General features: G+C 41.5%; 2 protein-coding genes across 2 annotated transcripts in view; both read right to left on the reverse strand.

Moving 5' to 3' along the window:
- reck (reversion-inducing-cysteine-rich protein with kazal motifs) overlaps positions 1-3,657 on the reverse strand; it is a 48,718-nt gene extending 45,061 nt beyond the window's left edge. The window contains exon 1 of the mRNA XM_010885703.4: positions 3,431-3,657. Within this exon, the coding sequence (XP_010884005.2) occupies positions 3,431-3,500 (70 nt within the window). The 5' untranslated portion in view covers positions 3,501-3,657. The remainder of the gene's footprint in view (positions 1-3,430) is intronic.
- A 6,357-nt stretch (positions 3,658-10,014) lies between these two features.
- Positions 10,015-22,011, reverse strand: part of col15a1a (collagen, type XV, alpha 1a) — a 72,040-nt gene continuing 60,043 nt past the window's right edge. Inside the window, exons 27-42 of the mRNA XM_010885705.3 lie at positions 21,496-21,549; positions 21,296-21,346; positions 20,351-20,410; positions 20,149-20,190; positions 18,179-18,206; positions 17,315-17,389; positions 17,174-17,199; positions 16,773-16,871; positions 15,902-16,046; positions 15,731-15,795; positions 14,860-14,991; positions 14,715-14,762; positions 14,401-14,430; positions 13,530-13,736; positions 13,297-13,412; positions 10,015-11,148 (exon numbers count right to left, since the gene is read on the reverse strand). Of these exons, the coding sequence (XP_010884007.2) occupies positions 10,953-11,148; positions 13,297-13,412; positions 13,530-13,736; positions 14,401-14,430; positions 14,715-14,762; positions 14,860-14,991; positions 15,731-15,795; positions 15,902-16,046; positions 16,773-16,871; positions 17,174-17,199; positions 17,315-17,389; positions 18,179-18,206; positions 20,149-20,190; positions 20,351-20,410; positions 21,296-21,346; positions 21,496-21,549 (1,374 nt within the window). The 3' untranslated portion in view covers positions 10,015-10,952. The remainder of the gene's footprint in view (positions 11,149-13,296; positions 13,413-13,529; positions 13,737-14,400; positions 14,431-14,714; positions 14,763-14,859; positions 14,992-15,730; positions 15,796-15,901; positions 16,047-16,772; positions 16,872-17,173; positions 17,200-17,314; positions 17,390-18,178; positions 18,207-20,148; positions 20,191-20,350; positions 20,411-21,295; positions 21,347-21,495; positions 21,550-22,011) is intronic.

The raw sequence follows: 22,011 nt of genomic DNA on the forward strand, positions 1-22,011 counted from the left end.
TCTCTCTTGCATGCAGGATCAATAAGAAACTAGTCTGAAGAAGAGAATGTTCTTGGAGTGGGAAAACACCAAAGACCATAAACTATTTCTTCCACTGGAGTAAGTCTACCCCAGTGAAGACACTTCGAAAAAGGTATCTTTATACAATGTTCTAAGGAGATAAATGGATATAAGGCTAGATATCTAAAAACAATGTCTTGGCCGTCGCTTCTATCAACCTCCAGCTGTTTTACAAGACATCTGTAAGGGTTGAAGGCCTCGTAAAAAAAAACAGAGGGGAGGGAGAGATAGTGGTGGGATGTCTCCAAGCAAAAATTGGATGGATGATTGAACCACACCAGGGTTAGGGCAGAACCCATGCACCCCAACACACCCCTATTTAGGAGCCTCGGAGAAACAAATAAGAAATAACGCAATTACCAATTACACTACTTCTGGCACAACACAATCTTTAAAAATGAAACAATAGGCCTTTTCATTACTGATCTCCAAACATGGCAAGAGCATGCATTGTGGTTCCTTAATGGCCAGCCATGATTGATGATCCACTTTTTGGGTCATCCACCCAAGGTTCTGGAATTCAACAAACACAATAAATGCATTGAGTCCCAACAACCCAAGACTCAGAGGACACCCGCCACCAGCCAGGAGCCAACAGCGATACCTCAGGACCAATCCCTAGGGCACGACGGTCATGTGAAACACTTGCGCATGCCTGACTTCACAATACCAACACACGCGTCCATTCTGGACCATTGCGTCATCATAGTAAGTTAGGAGGATATTTTTTTCCTGTGGTTGTGGCACGCTCAGTGCGACCAGCAGGTCCATGTCCAGGTCCAGAGCACCTGAAAACCATGGGTTTGTGTGAAAACAGATGTTGAGACCCTGACAGAACTGCGGCCTCCAGATGGAAAGAGTTGGAACGCCCTTCTATTTCATATTCAATTAGGAAAATCAAACGGGACACCGAGCCGGCCCAATCCCAACACTGACTCCACACACACTGGGTCACATTCAGACAAGGGGAGGGGGGCAGATGGAGAGAGAAAATGGAGTAAGTTAATGAACTGCATATGTCCAGGTAAACAGAGAGAGTAGATGGGGAAAGTGGTGTGTGTGTGTGTGTGTGTTTGTGTTGTGGGGGAGGAGAGGTAGAGGGCATGAAATCAGCTTGAGACTTTTTTGTATTGAGTGATCAAACAAAGAGCATATCTTACCCGATTACAGAACCAAATAAACCAAGGTCGCACCTCCCTTGGAAGAAAAGCTACACTTTCAGGGTAAATAGTGAGAGGGCCCTGAGGATCCAATCTACAAAATGAGTAGGCCTTTGTTGATTAGATGAGGTTAATAACAGATGCTGTGCACTAAAAACAAGCCGTATTGCTGTACAAACGGGTATGTATTTCAACAGTGTAAAGCAATCACATGTACTGATCCTACAACAGATTAGTGCTCTTTGAAGTCAGCCCCAAAACCAAGCCATGGCTGGGTACTATTCCCCAGTTACAGTCATGTTTAATTTGTCTATCGAGACATTTTTCTAGGCCTTACTGTAACACTTGAACGTTGTGTCAACATACTGTGCAGAGCAGGAGGCATCAAGCCCGGTTACTCCTGATCTAATAATCTGAAAAAAATTTGGATGTAGAACAAGAAACACGTTAATGTAATTTTCTTGCACACTTGCTTCTTAGTCTTCCGAATTATCTTTTATTGGAGATTTAATGTATAAGTGTGTATTTATAATATCATCGTTATTTCAGGTAACCATAATTATGTTAGCACAATAGGTTAATGTGTGGGCCTTATAAAAGCATGGCAAAATATAATGCATGCTTGATATGACAAATTTCAGCTAATGCAAATAATGCCATCCATTCTATCCCGCTTCTCATGTTCATAAACTTCGGAGCAGGGGTTAAATTGATTGCAGATGCATTGCCTGAAAACATGGACGACTAGTCACAATAGTGGATAAATGAAAAGGAACTGAAATGGAAAAGCAGAGGCAGTTAAAGCTAAGAAAATCATGGAATGTTTACACGAAGAAATACTAAGAAACAGAGAGTGTGGGACAACGAGAAAACCGTTATCTAACCGCAGAAATAAGAATGGATATGGGCCAAATATGTTTTCCAGATGTTCCTAAGGCAAGAGTGGCACTATCAGCGAGTACTCCAATTTTAGGACTTTTTACATAGTCCATGTGTGTAATTTATCCTCTTCCGTTAATATCATCCGGGCCGACAAATGTGGGACCGAACTGAAGTCCTACGCGATTTCTTTCATGTTCAGTGCACACTGTGACAGATGTCTTGTGTCAGTAACTTTAGAACGATTTTAACCCGAGTAATCCACATCCTGAGCGCATGTGGACAAACAGCACTTTTTGCTACATCAAAGTCCTCACATGGCCAGATGCGAAATTATAGTTGCCGCTGCCACCCTAACCCCCATCCGTAAAGATTGTGGAATTCCAACAAGCTAAACGTTGTCGGGCAAACGACCGTCGGTAAACAACTCAAAGCAGCAGCCTTCGTCTACAACGTTGCACTGGAAAATTGTTGTTAGGTGAAACACGTATGCCAATTGGTTAACAATTTGTAAGTGTGACAAATGGCAACAAATAGTCACTATTACCACGCATTCATTAGCATTAGAAAGCAAAGTGATTAAGGGCATCAGTAAGTGTAAGTAAACACCTCTGTATTTGCCAAATGGTGTGAAGTATTAGCAGCTCCACATTAGCATGCATTTAAATTATATGACATGTATAGCAATTTTTAAGCAATTTTCAAATATCACAATAGCTATGCGCTTGGAGGAGGACACTGCTGTAAATAAATTGCCTACATATCATGGATGTCCCAAGTCAGCGAGGAGCAATAATATAACACGCAGGCTATTATATGATTTAACGTCATAACTAAAACATGTGATAACCAATTACCTACCGTTGCTTCACCGGTAAAGACACCCTCCCCGTTTGCGTGACAATGTAAAAAAAATAAAAAATAAGAGGAAGAAACAAGGATTCAATGTGGGGAAAAAAGGCATATCAAGTTCACAACGGAACCCTCTATGGAAAGTGAATTCCCTCCGAAACAAAAGAAAATGTCCCCTAAATCTTCCAAATTCAAAGTACCGTTAGAAGACAAAGTATAGTCTGTTCAGTTGCTGGCTGCTCATACTGCAGGATGTGGACTCTAGAAGTGAATCAACAAGTTAAAACTCAGCTCACTGAAAACTTGAGTCGCCTACAATGGTTTGTTCTCACTCGAGCGAACTTTTATATTGTATACCTTGCATGTTTTCAGTCAATTCCAAGAGCACAACAATGGAATTACATACACAGACGCAGAGAGGCAAATGAATTACTGTACGTAACGTTTTGCGACATGAGAAAAACCAACGGAAAACTTACCCTGAGTAAGAACCAAGTCGTAGAAGTTGAAGGCGAGAAGAAAAGTCACTATCTCAAAACACACATACATCTTATTGAAATCCTAAAGTGCATTGTGAACGAAAAGTCAAATAAAACACTGCCGCTTTGACAAGCTCCATGAGACCCTCCGTACCGGCTACATCAGCGTCCGTGTCTCTCTCGTGATCCGCTCATATACAGGCCGAATCGAGGAGGAGAGATGGAGATTGGAGAACTGGCTCCATGGTCACACACGCACTATGCCTAGTGAGCATGCGCAGACGGGAATAAGCCTACCGGTCATAGAAGGGCTGGGTTAGCGGTGACATATGAGAGCAGTATAATAACACCGTTATTAATGCATGGGTGCGGTGTTATCTCCTTAAAGCATTTCAATTAAAATCCTGAGATGACAGCCAGTTGGGATACCAGGGTCATGGAGCTGGCTGGATGTGGACGAGTACATATTAAATGAAAAAAAAAAATACTTAAAGTGTGTCAGCAAGGTGTTGGGCCACCACGAGCTGTAGAACTGCTTCACTGAGCATTGTCATAGATTCTACGAGTATCGGGGACAATGGCATAGGTTTGTATTGATCCCAGGATTTTCACTCTTTTCCAAGGGGGTCGCTTTGACCTGTCTGTAATATTGGGGGGGGTCATGACCGCCCCCCCCCCCCCATTTCTACACCCCTGATCTGCAAACTATTGGAAGGACAGAACAGCATTCTTCCAAAAGATGTTCCCTTAAAAAAAATAAACAACACCTAATTTGCTGTATTGTCGGGTGCCATGTCACAAGAATTGAATTGTGCAGGACGACACTGTGTTGTTCGGTGCATTTGACAGATAAACCTTGAAACTGAAAACTGCATTCGCCTTGACGCTCTGCCCCTCACAATAGGGCTAATGTTAAGGAGATGAGTTGTCGTCTGCTTCCCTGGCCAAAGGGCACATTTGACCCAGTGAAAGGGACTGCCTCAGCTTGGGTCTCTTGGCTGTGTCAGGTCTGCTGTGTCGCTTTGTATCATGGGCATTGGAATCTTCTAACTTGACTTTCACACTTTTCTTTTCGTCATTTGAGCAAAAGCGTGGGTGAAATGACATCCCCCCCCCGGGGGTCCGAGACAGTGTTGGAGGTCTAAGGGATGTCCAGGGGTTGTCCAGTCCCCAGACAACCCCGATCCAGGCGGATCCTTTTATTAATCCGACCCCTGACCTTTGTCAGAAGGGGCGTCCCCCTGTGGACAGATTTGCACGGCGCGCCGAACAAAAGGGCCCGGGCTGCACTTTGACATGGGAATTAGATGTGACAAAAGCCTGACAGACAGAGGCCCAACACACTCTTCAAACAGCTCTGTTCCTGTTGGATGGCGCACGTTCCTTCACTGAAGCTGTCATGGTGGAATGTTATTAATGATGTGTGTGTCAGGGTTGACGAGCGGCTTTGGAGAGGCAATGAAAAAGAAAACACATCATGAAACGTGATGAGATGGATGTGTAGAGACAGATGAGAAACAGGAAAAGCCCCACACTTCACGTTCGCGTGAAATCATTCACAAACACGCCTTTAACCATTGGTACGCACATTCTCCATAGTCATTTCTGAATGACTTCTGGAAAGTGTTAATGAAGGTTTTACCAACACGTGTCCATGTGTGATTAACATGGAAACGTTAAAGCATAATTAATTGCCTTTTCCTCTGCACCTAATGGCCATCTCTAGTGTGGTCCGCGTTGCCCCCCCCCCCCCCACCCACCCACCCCCGCTCCCCCCCCGGGCAAAACACTTTCACCACCTGTCAGACACTGTGAGGACGAGGCACTGGTACACAGCGTTCTATCACTGTATTATTCCTGGCAAACGGCCTGCTCGTCTGAATATCTGGCTTCCCACAAGGGTGTGAATGCAATCTCCCGCGTTTCCCCTTTCCTGGGGAATACACAGCCACAGTCACGTGCAGACGAGAGACATTCAGACGCTGTCCTTGGAGACTCGGATGTTTTGGCTCCGTCTCGACCTGGCTGACAGTGGACGTGGATCAGTCATTTGAGGCAGGCCATAGCAATTGTTTTGCACTAAATTGGTTTATTTGTTATTCAAGTGTTTGTTTCTTTTCAGTGCATGAGATGATTACATGAGCTGAAGCCTCGAGGGGTTCTTGAAGAACAACAGGAGCGGCCCATATTGAAAATGCTATTGAATATTGTATTGAGAAATATGATAGACCACCTGGGTTCCACTTGAGTTGGGCTTTGTGTGCAGAATACGGCTGGTATAGAGATGTTCCCCACCGGCTGCAAGCACACAAACAGGCCAATTCTGATCCAATTAAATGAAATTGGGATTGGGCAGTCAGTGTGATCTTGTGTGAGCCAGGGACCAACTCATATGTGTTGTGGTTCAAAAAGTAACGATTCCATTTATTGTTATGACCAAATTGTTACCATATCACCTCCCATACTAGTGTATATATAGCACCTCAACTTAATGACCTTCACATGCATACAGGTTTTATCGTAATAGCATATTACTACAGGTTTTTCCTATGTCGTGTTGGACTAGAGACATGTGTTAACCAGAGGGATGACAAATGTGTACAGAACCACTGAAGCGCTTATTGCCTACTACCCAGGAAGGGAACTGCCTACAGAAAATAAAGGGCCTTCTACTTTGTGGGCACGAACTGCCATTAAATGAGCCAGAACTCAATGAGTCATATTTAATTTGACATGCGCTGGTAGCTGCTGGGGCACGTTCTAGAACGGCTGCTGCCCCACCTAGACCCATCCAAGACCAAGACCCAAATCCATCTTAGAATCATCATTTTAACAGGGAACCCTGTTAGGGAATGATGGGCTGAAAACGGGCTGGGCTGGACCCAAGAAATGAAATAATATGGTCAAACACCCTAATCTGAACTTGCCTGCCTCAAGAATGGCTTAGCTGACTACCAACCAATACAGAAATACAGTGGGTGGTCCGCTCAGTTTTAACTAGTGTTTTTAGACAAAGTTTTCCTATGGGTTGTGTATGCCCAAAGGCGACTTTTAGCTGTAAAAAGATACTGATTTACAGCTAAAAAATTTTTTTCCCAAAGACACAGGGACAAACAAAACATACAGGTTGAACAAGGACTAAACAGCACACAGCAAACAATTGACTAGACAACACCAAATACTACAACAATACATACATGAAACAGGACAAAGTGAGATGTATGTGCTAAACTAAGTGATGAATGAACAAAGTGTCTGTCTATCAAAAGGGTATGTATCTCAAGAGTGCCTATGTCCATGTGGGGTAAAGCAAAAGAGTCTCTCTGGGAGAACCAACTGACTGGGTTTTTAAACGAGGGGATGTGTGATGTGATTGGGTAACGGAAAAAGAAACTGGTGGTGCACTTAGGATGGGTGTCCACTGATTGGTCCACCACAGCAGTCAGGTGATGCACTCAGGACTGCCAGGTGGGAAACACCAATGAGCATAATCAGGAACATAAAGGACACCTGGGGAAATGGCAGGAGGGGAAAAACACAAACGCACATACAGGGGTTCTGCATGTGTAACAGTATATACACATCTATGCATAATGTAAAGTACTGTAAAACAATGGATTTTCTGTTTATTTAGAGAGTAATGGAGATGGAAGCCAATCAAACTCCGTATAAATTCATCTTTGTGGATAAAGCTGGATTGAACCTAGCAAAAACATGGCGCAAGAGAAAACATTTGATTGGTTAGAGAGCCACCATGGATGTCCCAGGCCAGAGAGGAGCTAACATCACAATGTGTGCAGCACTGTCCAATGATGGTTTGCTGTTACACAAACCACTCATTGGCCCCTACAATATAGAGAGGCTAGTGAATATATTATACTTGTTGATGTTTGTTTGCTATTGTTGCAGCCCTGGAATTTGTGTAAATTCGTTTTTTGTTTTTAAAAAGTATAATTTACTATATGCAAAAACGTAGAAGAATTTAAGGATATTGCTTCACATTTCTGCATTTCTGATTCATTCTTGTTCCGTGTACATTAGTACAGTCAATAAAGTGAGGTGTTTTTCTTATTCTATAATCAAATACTAAAAGAATAAAAAAAAGTTCATCATTTATGTAATGATCCCTGGTGTTAGTGTTTTTTAGGTCAGTGTGTTATGAGTGACAATGTGTGTTTCTGAGTGAGAATTTGTTGCCAGTGTTATGGTTGAACAAGCTTATTTTGAGACATGTATGAAGTGTTTTGGTGGTTTTAGTGAGTTTTAGAGGTGAGATTAACTGTTTGGCAAAGATGCATGTTAGAAATGCAGACTGTGTGAAGAGTTTTGTTATTGTGGTTTCAGTATTGACCAATGCTTGTTAGCAATCGCGAACAACTATAAAATATCCATCCAGTCATTCTAAGATCTGGCAATAATTTCATCATGAATGTTTACTGAGAATATGACTCAAAATTATTTACAAAATATCCATATGTTTTAGCATTTATGTACACATTTTGCACTCTTTTCCAATAATTTGTTTAAAATGAATGAACTCTTATAATAAAATGTTACTATTACTTATCTTAAGTACATTTGTATTGCAAACATAGGCAATTTCCTGCAATGTTTCCTTCCCATGTGGTTTTCCATGTTAAGCTGTCACTCTCAGCCACGTTGCACTCAACCCCCACTCTTGTGATCATAACATGGTTGTCTGTGACAGATTGGAGTTTGTCACTTTATATGTTGACATGGCAACAATGTCTGATATAATGGTATCAGTATATACATTTACAAATATTTTATAGTCCCTAATGGCTCCGTGAACTGTGGACTCATTACATATACACCATGAAGCTAATGCTTGACGGAACTGCATACATTCATGATACTGACAGCAACCCAAAATAGATTGACTCTAATGAAGGACGATTTTTATTAGTGGTTGTTTTTCATATGTGTTTTGTAAGCACATGATTGGATTGACAATTGTATTCTACACAAGCCTACGAGGTCTTACGTATAAGGCCAGGAGCCTTCTGGTTTTATATTCTACCTCATCATTAATTGCACCCAGGTGGTTTCCCAGGTCTAAATCAGTCCCTGATTAGAGGGTTGCAATGAAAAAAAGCAAAGTGGAACTGGACCTGGGGGTCCTGGTTTGAGGGCTGTAGAGAATGTTATGTCAGTGCTATAGTAACAGTGATTGTGGGATTCTACATACATGTCACTAAGGTTAGAATATCCAATATATAATATAATGACCTGTTCAGTAAGTTGACCTTTAAAGTTATTACAGTTTGCTTTGTTTTTTTAGTACTTTTACTGCATTTTGATGGAAGCGGTTTGTCTATTCAACCCCGTTACCATAGTCAAACCACCCTGGTGTTTGAAATAAACGTCATTTTTGTCAAGCTCTGTCTGTAACAGTTACGCTAATTATCACAATATAGAGCTTAAGAAAAATATGAACATAAAACTGATTACAAAAAGGAATGCAGCTGACAGGGTGTAAAATAGCTGGCCAATGCTCTCTTACAATGGTGATAAAAATAAACCGCTTACTTATATTAAAATGTCAATGACATATCAGCTACTGGCTTTCAGGCAGTTGGCTCACAATTAAAGAGACATGTCACTCTTTCCGTCATTCAGATTCTGACATTCAAAGACAAAGATTTAGCTAACGTGTTAAGGGCATAGCCAGGATGAATTACATTTTTTGTGATCCTATGAATTAAATACCAAAAAGTCTCAATGTGGGCAAATCCTTTACAATCCCTTCCCCTCTCCCACCACTCAAACTGCTGGCTTAGGGAGATTTGAAACCTGAAAAGGTCAGATACATTAAAAGGTAATTATGTGGCAAGTTTCTGCTGACAGTTAATTTCCTAAAAGTCCCACCCATTGTCCAGAATGGAACTCCAGGGTTTCAGGAACCATGATTCCAGGAGATTCCAGCCCTCCATCTTGCATTGCAGTAGTAGTCTCCTTAAGCAACCCTTTCTGTGGTTACTGGACTGTCCCATTACTGATGGCTCCACTGATCAGCCAGAGATCAGTGGAGAGACCTTCATGACTCCAACACAAGGAAAACATGCTGGAAAGATACTGATTTACAGTAATGCCATTCTGCTCCAATATAATGATCTACACATTTTGATTCCTATCAGGGTTTTGTGAGAGGTGTACACAGTCAAAATCTTGATCTCGAACAGGCTTTAAGGAGACGAGGGAGGACGCGAGTAGTGTTGAATTGAGAAACACCAACAGATGAGAAGTTTGATAGGTGAACACTCCACCATACAGTGTTCTGGTAATTTCAAGTAATAATTCATATAGGTCTTGTGTCTCAGTAAAGGCCCCTGCTGGAGTTAGAGGGAATAAGACCACATCGAGTGTCCTCATTGTCCCATCAGTATTATATTGACTTCCATCACTGATTTGGTGACCCAGGCAGCTGTGGTATGGCCTCTATGGCCTCTAAACACAGAACATAGTCGATTCTACATGTTGTACAACCACTTTCTTGTCTTTTAACACCGACACATGGGTGGCAACCTGCACTACAAAAAAATCACATTATACTCAGATTATTGAGGCAAAGAAATCATCTTTAATCAATAAGCACTAATGATTTTATACACTTTCACCTGTAATATTTCTGTTGTCAAAAAATTCCATGAGTTGTACAATTTATCTGGTGAATTTCTATAGGATTTGTGGAATTTATGTATGTCAAAACAGCCGCATTTACACAGGCAGCACAATTTTATATTTTTAGCACTAATTGTTATTTTGAACGATATCACAGTTGAGCTGCCTGTGTGAACATTGCAATATTTTCCAAATAACTAGGCACCTGTTAAATTAAAAATAAAAATTACACTGCAAAAAAGAATGCTGTACAAAACATTACCAATTTCCAAATAGAGGCAAAGAAAATTTACTTTTATAAACAAACCATAAATTACATACTTATTCTTAATCATTTGATTTATCCACATTATGTGCGATCACGGTATAAATAAAACATTGCATTTAAATTAAATACAAAAGGAAATTGCTCAAATGAGAAACCACTGCATGTATAAAAAAAAGATAGAAAAACAATGTTAATGGTTGTGAAGTAACAAGTATAAAAACATAATCGAATACAGTGCATAAAAAAATCTTTGGTAGCAATACTGGTTGTTCCCTTGATGAAATATGGCTGTTATGTAAAATGTGATATTGATTCTTGTCTGAAGGAGTAAACATCTCTTAAAGAATGACCTTATGGGACTACCTCTTAACACATTCAGTAATTAAAAGCCAAAAGGTGACCTCCTAACTAGGTAAATATCCATAGAGAGAATCTCGGCTCCATCGCAGTCCTTCAACCAAAAAGCGAGAGGATGGCAAACGTGGAGAAAATGTTGATGACAATGAGGGTGACGATGTGTTCATGAAGCAATACATATATTTACAACTTTCCAAAGTTCAAGATGAGAGCTGATGGAACCAGGGGGACGTCCAGACAAAGTTCAAAGGTCCACTAAGTCAGCTCTACAGTTTCGATGCAGAGGACAATTAACGGGGTGTTACAGCTGTGGGTTTCCTGTCCTAGAATATAGGGAAGTCTGGACGACTGGCCCACGCTAGAGTGGTCCTCTACCCTCCACATGTCACAGGAATTGTTTAGCATCCTGTTGCCAAGAATTGTGGAGCCGTGCCAGATGCTCTTAGTCGGCCTGGTGGGAATGAAGGACGCACACACGTTAGAGTAATACAACATACATACTGGGCGGTCACTCAAACATCGACAAATATTTGAAATTCCCTCCTGCGAAGACATGACAACCACAACAAAAAACTAAAACACAACTGGACTTCAACTGGGTGCAGAGATACCCACAGACACAACCTCTACTGATGACATCAACGGTGCTATCTGTGTGCGGTGCAACATCCCCTCATGAGCACTTTCAAATAGACCTTGTAACAAAGTCTAAAAGCGTCTGTTCAAAATACATTTGGAGCCACAATTGCTAGCCTCCAGTCTCTGGTTGATCCTGCTAAATTTAAAGGGGTTGTTTATAAATAGGAGGAAATATAAATAGGAGGAAAATGGAGCGAGGGAGGACACGGCTGGTTCACATCGGCCCAGGCTAAAAACACGACACTATAACCCCCAATGTCTGGATTGTGGTAAGCGACACTGCATTACTAGTCAGCACTTGCTACATCTATTTTGGACTGATTCTGGAATAATATACAGTCCCTCTGGACCCCAAGTATTGGGGCAGTGATCCATTTTTCTTGTATTGGCCCTATGCTCCAAAAACACAGGATTTAAAAATATGTCCTTTTTCATTGCGGGTTATTTTTCGTACATTGGTTAGTATTTCGAAATAACAACACTTATTCAGTCCCCTACTACAGTGAACCAATAGATATTTTGTGTGTTTTGGTGTGGCTGTAAAAAGGATGGCCAAGTTATAGTACAGATCTGGAACAAATTAGTGTGGACAGATGAGACAAAGAATAACATCTGGGAAAGTGATGGCAAGAGGAAAGTGAGGAGAAAAAAGGATTCTCAGAATACTATCTTAGCATACCATCTGTGAAATACAGTGCCAGGGATTTTGGACATTGATGATGTAACTGCTGATTGCAGTGTCAGTATGAATACTAAAGGATATAGAAACATGTTGTCTGCCGAAGTACAAGCAAATGTTTCAAATCCCATTTCATAACACAGCAATACAATGACCTCAAGATCCAATTGAACATACAACTCCGGAAAAAATTAAGAGACCACTGTACCTTTTTCTTTCCTATCCAAAAATGTCGAACAGGAAGGTTTTGAGTGAGGAACAGAAGGGTTAAAATTAAGAGACCACTGCAAATTGAATACTTCTGTTCCTCACCCAAAAACCTTCCTTTTCATCTTTTTTGGAAAGGAAAGAAAAAGGTGCAGTGGTCTCTTAATTTTTCTCGGACCTGTGTATTCAATTGGATCTTGAGGTCATTGTTGTTGAAGATGAGACTTACGGTAAAAAGACCTCAAAACGAACTGCAAGTAAAGATGACTGCAGTACCAGCTGGTCAGATTATTTGGTGGGGTCAATGGGTTGGAGACTTCAGGCAGTCATTCAATGCAAAGGATATCCAACGACATACTGAACAGAAGTTCTACATTTGGACATTACACTCAGTTCTTGTACTTTTAGCGCCCTGAATCCAGGTCACTATGTATAAAAAGTATTTTACTTTCTAAAGAATGAAATTAAAATGTACACAAAGACCCTAAAAAAAAAGCTGAGAATCTAAGCTATAACGTCTCAGGAATTGTTTGATTTTAAATCAAAACATTTGGAGTATAGAACCACTACAACTTATTGAGATTTATGTGTACAGTTTCATAAGTATAATAATTTTTACTCCTACTTTTGATAAGAATATTTCGGGATGTAGAAAACCTGGTGGACAGCGTATTTTGCAAGTAATTGTTGCTGTTTGAATGGTGGAGGGTCTATCACTGTGCCCTTGAGCATATCTCCTAAACTGAATTCATGCTGTAAATCGCTTTGGATAATACATATATGGTAAACAACCTAAATGTTACCAAAATTAAATATAAACTCAGTATTAGAAAAAAGGCTATATGGCTTTATTGTGATTTCCTGGATGGTCAATCCTTGCATCCATAGCTCGGTCTATGAGTTTCGGAGTGGTTACATTATCCAGACCCATCCATTTTACCAAAACAAAGAAGGGAGATCCCACCCCCATGGCTTGGTTGTCTATCACCATTTTTCTTATTCTTAGAAGCTGCTTAGGTTTGGTGGACACACACACACACACACACACACACACACACACACGCAAATACTGACCAGGAAGGGTCTGTCATTACATTCCGTCCATCAAAGGAGTAGACTGGGGTGTTAGCTGGTAATTTGGCTCCACTCCCAATGAACATGGACTTGTAGGTGCTGAATAAAATGTCGCCCTGTGGATGCAGAAAGAAGGAGTTGACATAAGTAAACAGTGACCTTTAATGGCCCTACGGCAAACCGGGTTGGATCCTAATCTATTACCAGATGACAGCGCCGCAAATGCAGCTTACCTTGAGGTTAGTTACAGGATAGGACCCTTTGTACTTCTCGGGGACAATGTCTTTTACGGTGGTTTCTGCTGTGGACATGAAGGCCCGGTAGTATGCAGGCAGGCCCGCCTTTGTGGCGTGATCACGGCACATCTTGTCCACTATGAAGTATTGCTCATGTTCTGTTAAGTCCCCAGCCAGGGGCTGGTTCAGAGCCACCAGGCTAAGCTGCAGAGAAAACAGGCAACCGGGGGTAAGAAATGAGCGTGTATTATAAACCCTCACCTCACTATGTATTCAGTGCTGTCCTCTGAGCTGGACACTACAGGTGGTCAAGAGACCCAATGAAATGACACATTCAAACACCATACAAGCTTATTGTGTGCTCCTTCAGGTGAAGGTCTCATCAGTGCTGTTGCAATGCAATGGGAGATGTGGGTCTACATCCCTACAACTCTGTCCAGGTCTTCCCATGGTTGTCCTTCAATGACAGCACTCAGACAGTAATTTAGTCTAAAAGTGGAATATTCGAAACCACTCCAAAATCAAATTTCGACTGCAGCTCATTTTGTGGCCACACTTGAGCCAAACCAATGACTTGCTTTCACGAACAAATAACAAAGATTCAAATTATTTTTTTCTCCCTGTCTACTTTTCTCCCTTTTTGTATCTAGCAGTTTAACAGATTCAAGATAGAAAGTATAAGGTTTAGAAAATATGCATTTATTTTTGATAGATTTTTTGCTCCAGTTTCATAAAACCACGGGAGGCAACAATGAAATATTTGAAACAGAAGATATTCCATAGAAGTGTAAATAAATACAGCTTTGCACAAACTCTGCACAGATGCAAGTGCTCAGTTAATCTTGTCTTAATTTGTCAACAAACTTACCCCATAGTTTCGGGCAGTTCCTGGCGTAGCCTAAGGGAGAAAATGCATTTAACTAACAGAATTATAATCACGACGCTGAAAACACAGTGGATATAACACAAAATATGAAAAGAAATCACACAGCATATTCTGCTATAAGCTTCCCTTAAAGGGAGCTCAATCATACACTTCAATTTAAACAATGCATTGATGTCACTACTGGCACCAAAATCAGAAGCTACTTGACCTGGCGTCCACACAACAATTAGCCTGACATAACACAGAAAAACTGTTTTCTATATATTCAAATACATTCAACCCTCAACTCTCCTTACCATTTGCCCTAGTGGGATAGGGATTGGTTTGTAGATCAAGTTACCAAGCTGTGGAGACAGAGACACAGACAGACATCAGTGTGATTCACAGCCCACAAATACACTAAAAGGCTTGTAGCGGGAGGGACCAAAGATGCTAGTGTACCAGGACTTCCTTCCAACCCTGTTGAACACGGATGAATAGTTTGCCTGTCCCTGTGTCAATGAAGCTCAGGTCCCCTGCATTGCTGTTCATCGTCTGTTCCATCATGAGTTCACTGGTAGGAAACGTCTTCAACTAAAAGGAAAAACACACAAGTGATAAGAGTTTAGCGGGGTAATTCTTGGGGAGAACCTTGACAGTGTGAGGAACGTAATGTCAGCATGGCAGGGGTTAAATGATGATGTAAGAATGCGGACAAGGGATGAAGTCACCAGGAATGATGTGCTAATGTAATTGGGACAAGGTCATAATGTAACAGGGATGATGAAATAATGTAAGAGGGATGGCGTGATTATGTAATAGGGAGGATGTGATAATGTAACAGGGGTAGCATGACCACGTAATAAGGATGATGTGATAATGTAACTGAGTCGAGCTGATAATGCTAAACTGATGATGAGATTGTGTAACCGATGATGTGACGACACAATAATGGCACAATAAAGTAACAGACATGGCATGATAATGGAATGAAGATGACATCATAATGTAATAGGGACTATGTGATAATGTAACAGTCGAGCAGATAATGCAACATTGGTGATGTGATAATGTAACAGATATGTGGTGACACAATAATGTAACAGACATGGCATGATAATGGAACAAAGATGTCATGTAAAAGGGATGATGTGATAATGAAGTAGGGATTACAACACCAAGGATGGCATGATACTGTAACAGTGATGAACATGTCATAATGTAACAGGAATGACCTGATAATGTAACAAGGTAGTGATCTGCTGTTATGACAGGATGACAATGTAATTAGGAGGATATGCAACAGTGTAAAAGAGGACACGGCCAAACGCACCACGGCAGACAGCCCAGGAGGTCCAGCTGGGCCAGTAGGACCTGGTGGTCCAGAGATGGCTGCAACTGGAATGACAAAATGGAAGACACAGAGCAAAATATTTCACAATGCAATAGTAGTCAGACTGTGAAATCGTAACACAAAATTCCAAAATGGTGCCATAAGTGTTACCTGGAATGGGTACTCCGGGGGATCCGGGAGGCCCTCGGGGGCCTTGAGGACCTTGAGGGCCATGCATCCCAAATCCAGGAGAGCCAGGAGGCCCTGGACTGCCCGGGGGGCCAGGGGGCCCGGCCACAGTTTCACCTTTGGGGCCCTGAAACAATCACAGTCTGATAGTAGAGCTCCATCTCTAGCATATTAACATTAAATTCATGTTCATGGAAAACTCTGGAGGCCTATCACTGTTCTAGTGCGTGAAGCTTCTCAAAAATGCATTCCAGGATGTTCAGCCACTAGTTTAAACTGTGTACCATGTCATGTATGTGCCGATATGTGCACCATTTCATCAAAGCCACTTTCAAACTAGGAATTTCATGCCTAACTGAAGTATAATAGTGATTCTGCTTGTAGATTATGTAACCATAAACAATATATTATTCATCCAGCCCAGAATGAAAGGTTTCACACATTTTGCGTTTATTCATAGAAATCCCAGACTGCATCTATGATTCGTAGAAATTGGCAAAACAATATACTTCTTTGATCACATCTTGGATTCTCTTTCATGTTAATTTTGCACTTTGCCACGCAGCCAAATTCAAAATCCTCACTACTAAATCAATCCCACAAACTTCATATCAGACAGTTTCTTTAAATCCTCATGTGCAGCAATTAAGCTCAGCTGCGCGCAACCAAACATTCTTCATCTATCTAGCACACCATGGAGTGAGTTCAGAGACGCCAGTAATGCCCTCAAATTAAGATGCCGATGAACATGTGAGACATCCGGTTTCTGGCTCCATACTATATTGTGATTGTTTCAGTAACTCTAATTAGTCAAAGCTGTGGCGTGTGGGTGGCGCTTTGGGAGCCGACTCACCTCCAGTCCCATTGTGCCGAGCACTCCAGGAGGGCCAGGTGCCCCAGCCTCCCCCTTCTCCCCCTTGTCCCCTGTGGGACCCTGACCACCTTTATCAGCCTGTGGGGACAGACAATGGAAAGGTACAAGCAAGGAGGGACAACACACACGAACGGACTCATTATCGTTTCATTACTTTTCCGAACATGGATTTTGTCTTTGCATTAGAAACCTGTATTTCTGAGCCTCTACCCTTCAATCACAATGACTGAACATTCGTGAAACCTTACCTTAAATGTAACCCAAACCTTAACTCAAACTGCAATCCCTAAACCTAACCCATAAAACCTTTTTCATGTTTTCATGTAATGTCAGAACATGTTGAATTCTGTACACACAGCAGAAGCAAATATTAATCTCACCATGGTTCCTTTGGGAAGCTTATCAACTGTATGAAGAAAAAGAAGACATTATTTCAAAAATAATATATATAATCTTTTTTAAATATAAAATAACGCTATGGTAAACTGTGACCTAAAGTGATCCATATTGATATGACTCACATGGTGGAGCTGGCATCCCAGGGAAGCCCGTCTCCCCCTTGTCCCCTTTACCCACAGTCAGACAGTTACCGCCCCCTAGGGGTCAGAAAAGAAAAAAGCGCTGAGCCCAACAGTCATCTAAGACCTATAAACAGATTATATATCTCAATTTGATCACACTTTTGTTGCTGAGAATTGCTGCACTCCTGGAAAGGCAGATGAAAATGTACATGAAATGTGCCGCACCTAGCTCTGTCTGAGAACAAACAACCGAATAAGCGACATAATGAACTAAACTTCTTGGGGATTTGCTGCTTCAACACTGGTGAAATTCTTGGATGGAATGCGGCAGAGTGGCCTAGTGGTCAAGATCATTGGGCCTTTTCAGAGCCAACAAGGTAGAAAAACCTGCAATTTTTCCCATGAGCAAGACAGTTTGCCCTAATTGCTATCAGGTCGTTGCTGTATATAAGAATGTGCTCTTAGCATACTTACCTGGTAAAAGAAATTCAAAACTTTTGTGTAATCATCATTTTCATATACACAATAATTATATTTAATTTGTAGAGTGCATTTCCCACACTTAGAGCACATACATAAATTACAAAACAATACTCATCATTCTATATATAAAACAATCATTAATAGTTATAATAACAATATTAATAATACTCCTTTTACACACACCAGAAAAATTTATTAGAGGGACCTAAGAAATGTCTCCTGGTCGGCTCTGGGACTCAAACCAATGACTTTTGTTTCGGTTACTGGGCCTATAGGCTAACCATGAATGAAAACCATTGATACTTTTAGGTAAACAAACAAATAACGTTATATTTATGTTAGATATGGTGTTATGTCATACTAGTAAGTCCTTCAACTCACCATTTGTTGAGTTGTCAGAATCATTCATCTGGAAAAGTAAAATAAATGTTAAAAGACATGAAAAACATCACATCACATCATGCATTCAGAAGCATCCAAATATGTTGAACAAATCCAAGACACAATGTTTGATTTATGGCCAATGAAGTAAACACAGTAAAGTGATTATTAATCATACCTATTATATACTGTCTCATATACCATGGCTTTGGATTTTAGACAACAAACATTCAGGCCTAAAATCCTGAATGCTGATTGGCTGATATCCACAGTATATGAAACTGTGGTATGACATCACATATTTTACTGTCTCATTTGTGCCTACGAAGAGCTATTAGATGTGGTATATTGGCCATATCCAACACACCCTCGTGCCTTATAGCCTAGTCATACGTTCATATATTCAGTGAATGAGTTCATCTATCTGTAACAAATTGGAAGGTTTGAGGGAAATTTAAGGATGAACCTGTAAAACATGCCCATGGTCAACCACTACAACTGCTTTTTCAAGATGGCCCCCATGAAAGACAGGAGAGACCAATCACATGTCTCATCTTCCTTCAGAACTACAATCATTTAGTTATGTTGTATTTCAGTAGTGATTATCCTGGTACTCTGAAAAACAGGACGTCCATTTGCTTTAATTAATTAACATAAATCAGTCCTAACACCCCTTATAATTGTCATGAATGTTTAATATTCCTTCTTGGGGACCATTATGTATTTTGTTAGTGGAGCGTCAACATATGGAACAGCAAACTGCACACCAAAATGACATGCATCATGTCACTGGAGATCCCCTGTTCTCTCCTTCAAAAGAATGGCGCGGGACCATGGATGCAGCATGCACATTCCCCTTTCAGGATGTAGAAGTGAGGAAAGATAGTACTACACAAAACGAACAGGTGACTGTAAAACAGAGATGGAAAGTGTACAGGTGAGAGACTTCCATTCAGGTTCCATTCAGCCGGCTAAACTTGGTCTGAAACCCAGGGGACAGGGTGAGAGATTCTACTAACCATGGCTGGACACGTGCTGTTCATGTTCTGCCAACTGTCGCTGACTACCTAGTTTACGTCAACTTTCACTAAGCAGTTGCCACCCGCGGCCAATCCCACCAACTGATGCTTTTCAACATAATGAATGAGAGGCGTTGCTGCAGAGACACATGCAGACCCACAAGCATCACTTCTAACAACAGTTACTTTAACTTTTTATGGCAGTATGTTTACAACTCTATAAAACAGAACAAGCATACCATTTTGTCAGAAGAGGTCAAAGAAGCTAGCTAACCCATCTAGCAAGTGAACTTGTGTCGGTGGTGTCATTAGCATCTCTGTTCAATGTCTGTTGATGTCTGTTTATACTTGGGGATGAAAGGATCCTTTGACTTTACCTCATATGTCACTGCATACGTGACTACAATACACATTAGGCAATGCAATATCTTCACACTGCAGTGTTTCCTGTGGGAAATTGCTCGCGATAGGCGTGTACTTTCCCTTCGGAAGGTAACTGGAGACAACTAAAATTGTTTACAGGACTATATTTCTTTTTAAATCTTTTTTTTATAGCTGATGCTAATCTGGCAAAACCCCACAGTGTGAACAGGCAGAGTGTTTGAATGAGTGATGCTAATGTACACTCCTAGGACTCCTAGGATCGAAATGCACATTCAATTTGTAAATTCATCTGCTAACTAGGTATTTTTTTGAAGTGAATGAGATTACCTCCCACTTGCTTTGGCAATAAACAAAACAGACGTTTCGCATGCCAATAAGGACTGTTAAAATTAAATTAAAGAGAAAGAGAAATTGTGAGTGAAAGGACAATATATACTCCACTCATACAGATGGACGGACAGACAGACAAGGCACACAGACAGACAGGCAGACAGACAGGCAGACAGGCAGACAGGCAGGCAGACAGACAGGCAGACAGGCAGACACCTCAGCCTGTATGTCACTTACGTTCTTTTTGCAGCGCGGTCTGGGTGGGATGGGAAAAACTGTCTTAAAAAAAATAACGTAGGAGAGGACAGTGAGACAGAACCTGACAGAACCTGACACATCCAGACAGAACCTGACAGAACCTGAACATGACATGGATAAATATGGATATAGGAAAAGAGTGGAGACGTTATCACCATAGATAGAGAGTGGTCATGCTTACTCCTTTGGGGCAGTTGAACATTCCAGGACGACCAGGAGGTCCGGGAGGGCCAGGGGGCCCCTGAGAACCGATAGAAAGAAAGGAGGAACATAAGAAATATAGAAAACATAACACACCACCACACCATCTGTACAATCACATTTAACACCGACATCATATAATGAACAGTCCAGTGTACCCATCCATACATCCCACCATTCCTCTTATGCCCCACTTCTAAAAGTCAACCATGAGGCTGGCAGAGACTGTGCCTTTAAATAAAAAACTGACTGTGTAAGTTGAAAGAGCAAGTACCTTTTACATTCAATGTCCTCCTGAATTAAGATATTTCTGTATCACACATCCAAAAACTGTCAGACTTAAACAACCCCTGATCCCTGCACATGCCTGGTCAGTCCATTAAACCAACCACAAACAGTTGGGCTAATAAACCATACCATAAACCAAACATAACTACAAATAATCATGGCACACCGAAATGTGCCCATGGATCTCTGACACATATTGAGGCAAGCTGTCTTTTTAAACGTCAACAAAAGCTATTTGGTTTATGGGATTCTTTCAAGTGCCTGTTGATAAATAAGCCGGCTGTTTTCATCCTATGTTGGGGTTGTTTGGGCACAGGCCTGGCCCTGCCTATTAAGTAACTAAATGCCATGACAATGTATCGACCGGCACCTTTACGAGCTGGACGCAGCAGGGTGGCAAACCATGACAGAGAATCACTGTACAGTGCACCAGTTGGACCTGAAATGGATAGAACGAGGCACGGCACCAAAAGCTCCCAACGACATCACTAGGGGGCGCCACCTTGAGTGGGCTTTTGGATCTGGATTGTGTTTCTAAACCTGTTTAAACCTTTAATGTAAAGGACCAAAGGTTCTGAAATACATGCCCTCTGGATAAAAGCGTCTGCTGAATTATTAAGACGTGGGCTCAACTCACCGACACGGTCTCTCCCTTGTCTCCTTTAGGCCCCGTTATTCCAGGACGACCCTGTAGTGGGATAAACGTTTGCCAGTGGTCAAATGCATTGGACTGATGGCAGCATGGCCTGCAGTGCTGGGCGCAGTATGTGATCCCTCCTTGAGCAGAACAAAGGCAAAATATGGAAACAAAACACACGCTTGGCTCAGGGTACTTACGGGCCGGCCAGGGAAGCCGTACTCTCCCTTGGGTCCTACTGGCCCAACTGGACCCTGAAATGAAAACAACAACAATAGAGAAGTTTAGGGACCGGCATGGATTCTTTTGGATGTCTGCTACCAGCAGGTGCGCTGAGGATGAAGAAATATGGCAGGTTTGCAATATGAACAAAAATATTGCCTGTATATATAGACTGTGCCTGTGTGCGTGCGTGCCCCTGGCCGGACAGAAGTGTTCCAAAACACTTTGAATGAAAGCAGCTGTGGCGCCAAGAGAGGACAAGAGGCTGGAGGGGGCAGTTACTACAAAGCTGGAAGGGGCAGTTACTACGAGGGATTACTTTAAACACAATATAGGGAAAAACAAAACACAATCATGTGTCCAATTCCTCTATATAAAATGAAAACCATATAATTACTAACCCTAATTCTAACACTAAACCAAACCTATGCTTTTTCTATCCCCACAGGGTTAGGAAAACATGACCACAAGTACACACCACTGAATAGGATCAG

Source organism: Esox lucius, chromosome 21, assembly GCF_011004845.1.
Source record: "Esox lucius isolate fEsoLuc1 chromosome 21, fEsoLuc1.pri, whole genome shotgun sequence".
Lineage (NCBI taxonomy): Eukaryota > Metazoa > Chordata > Actinopteri > Esociformes > Esocidae > Esox > Esox lucius.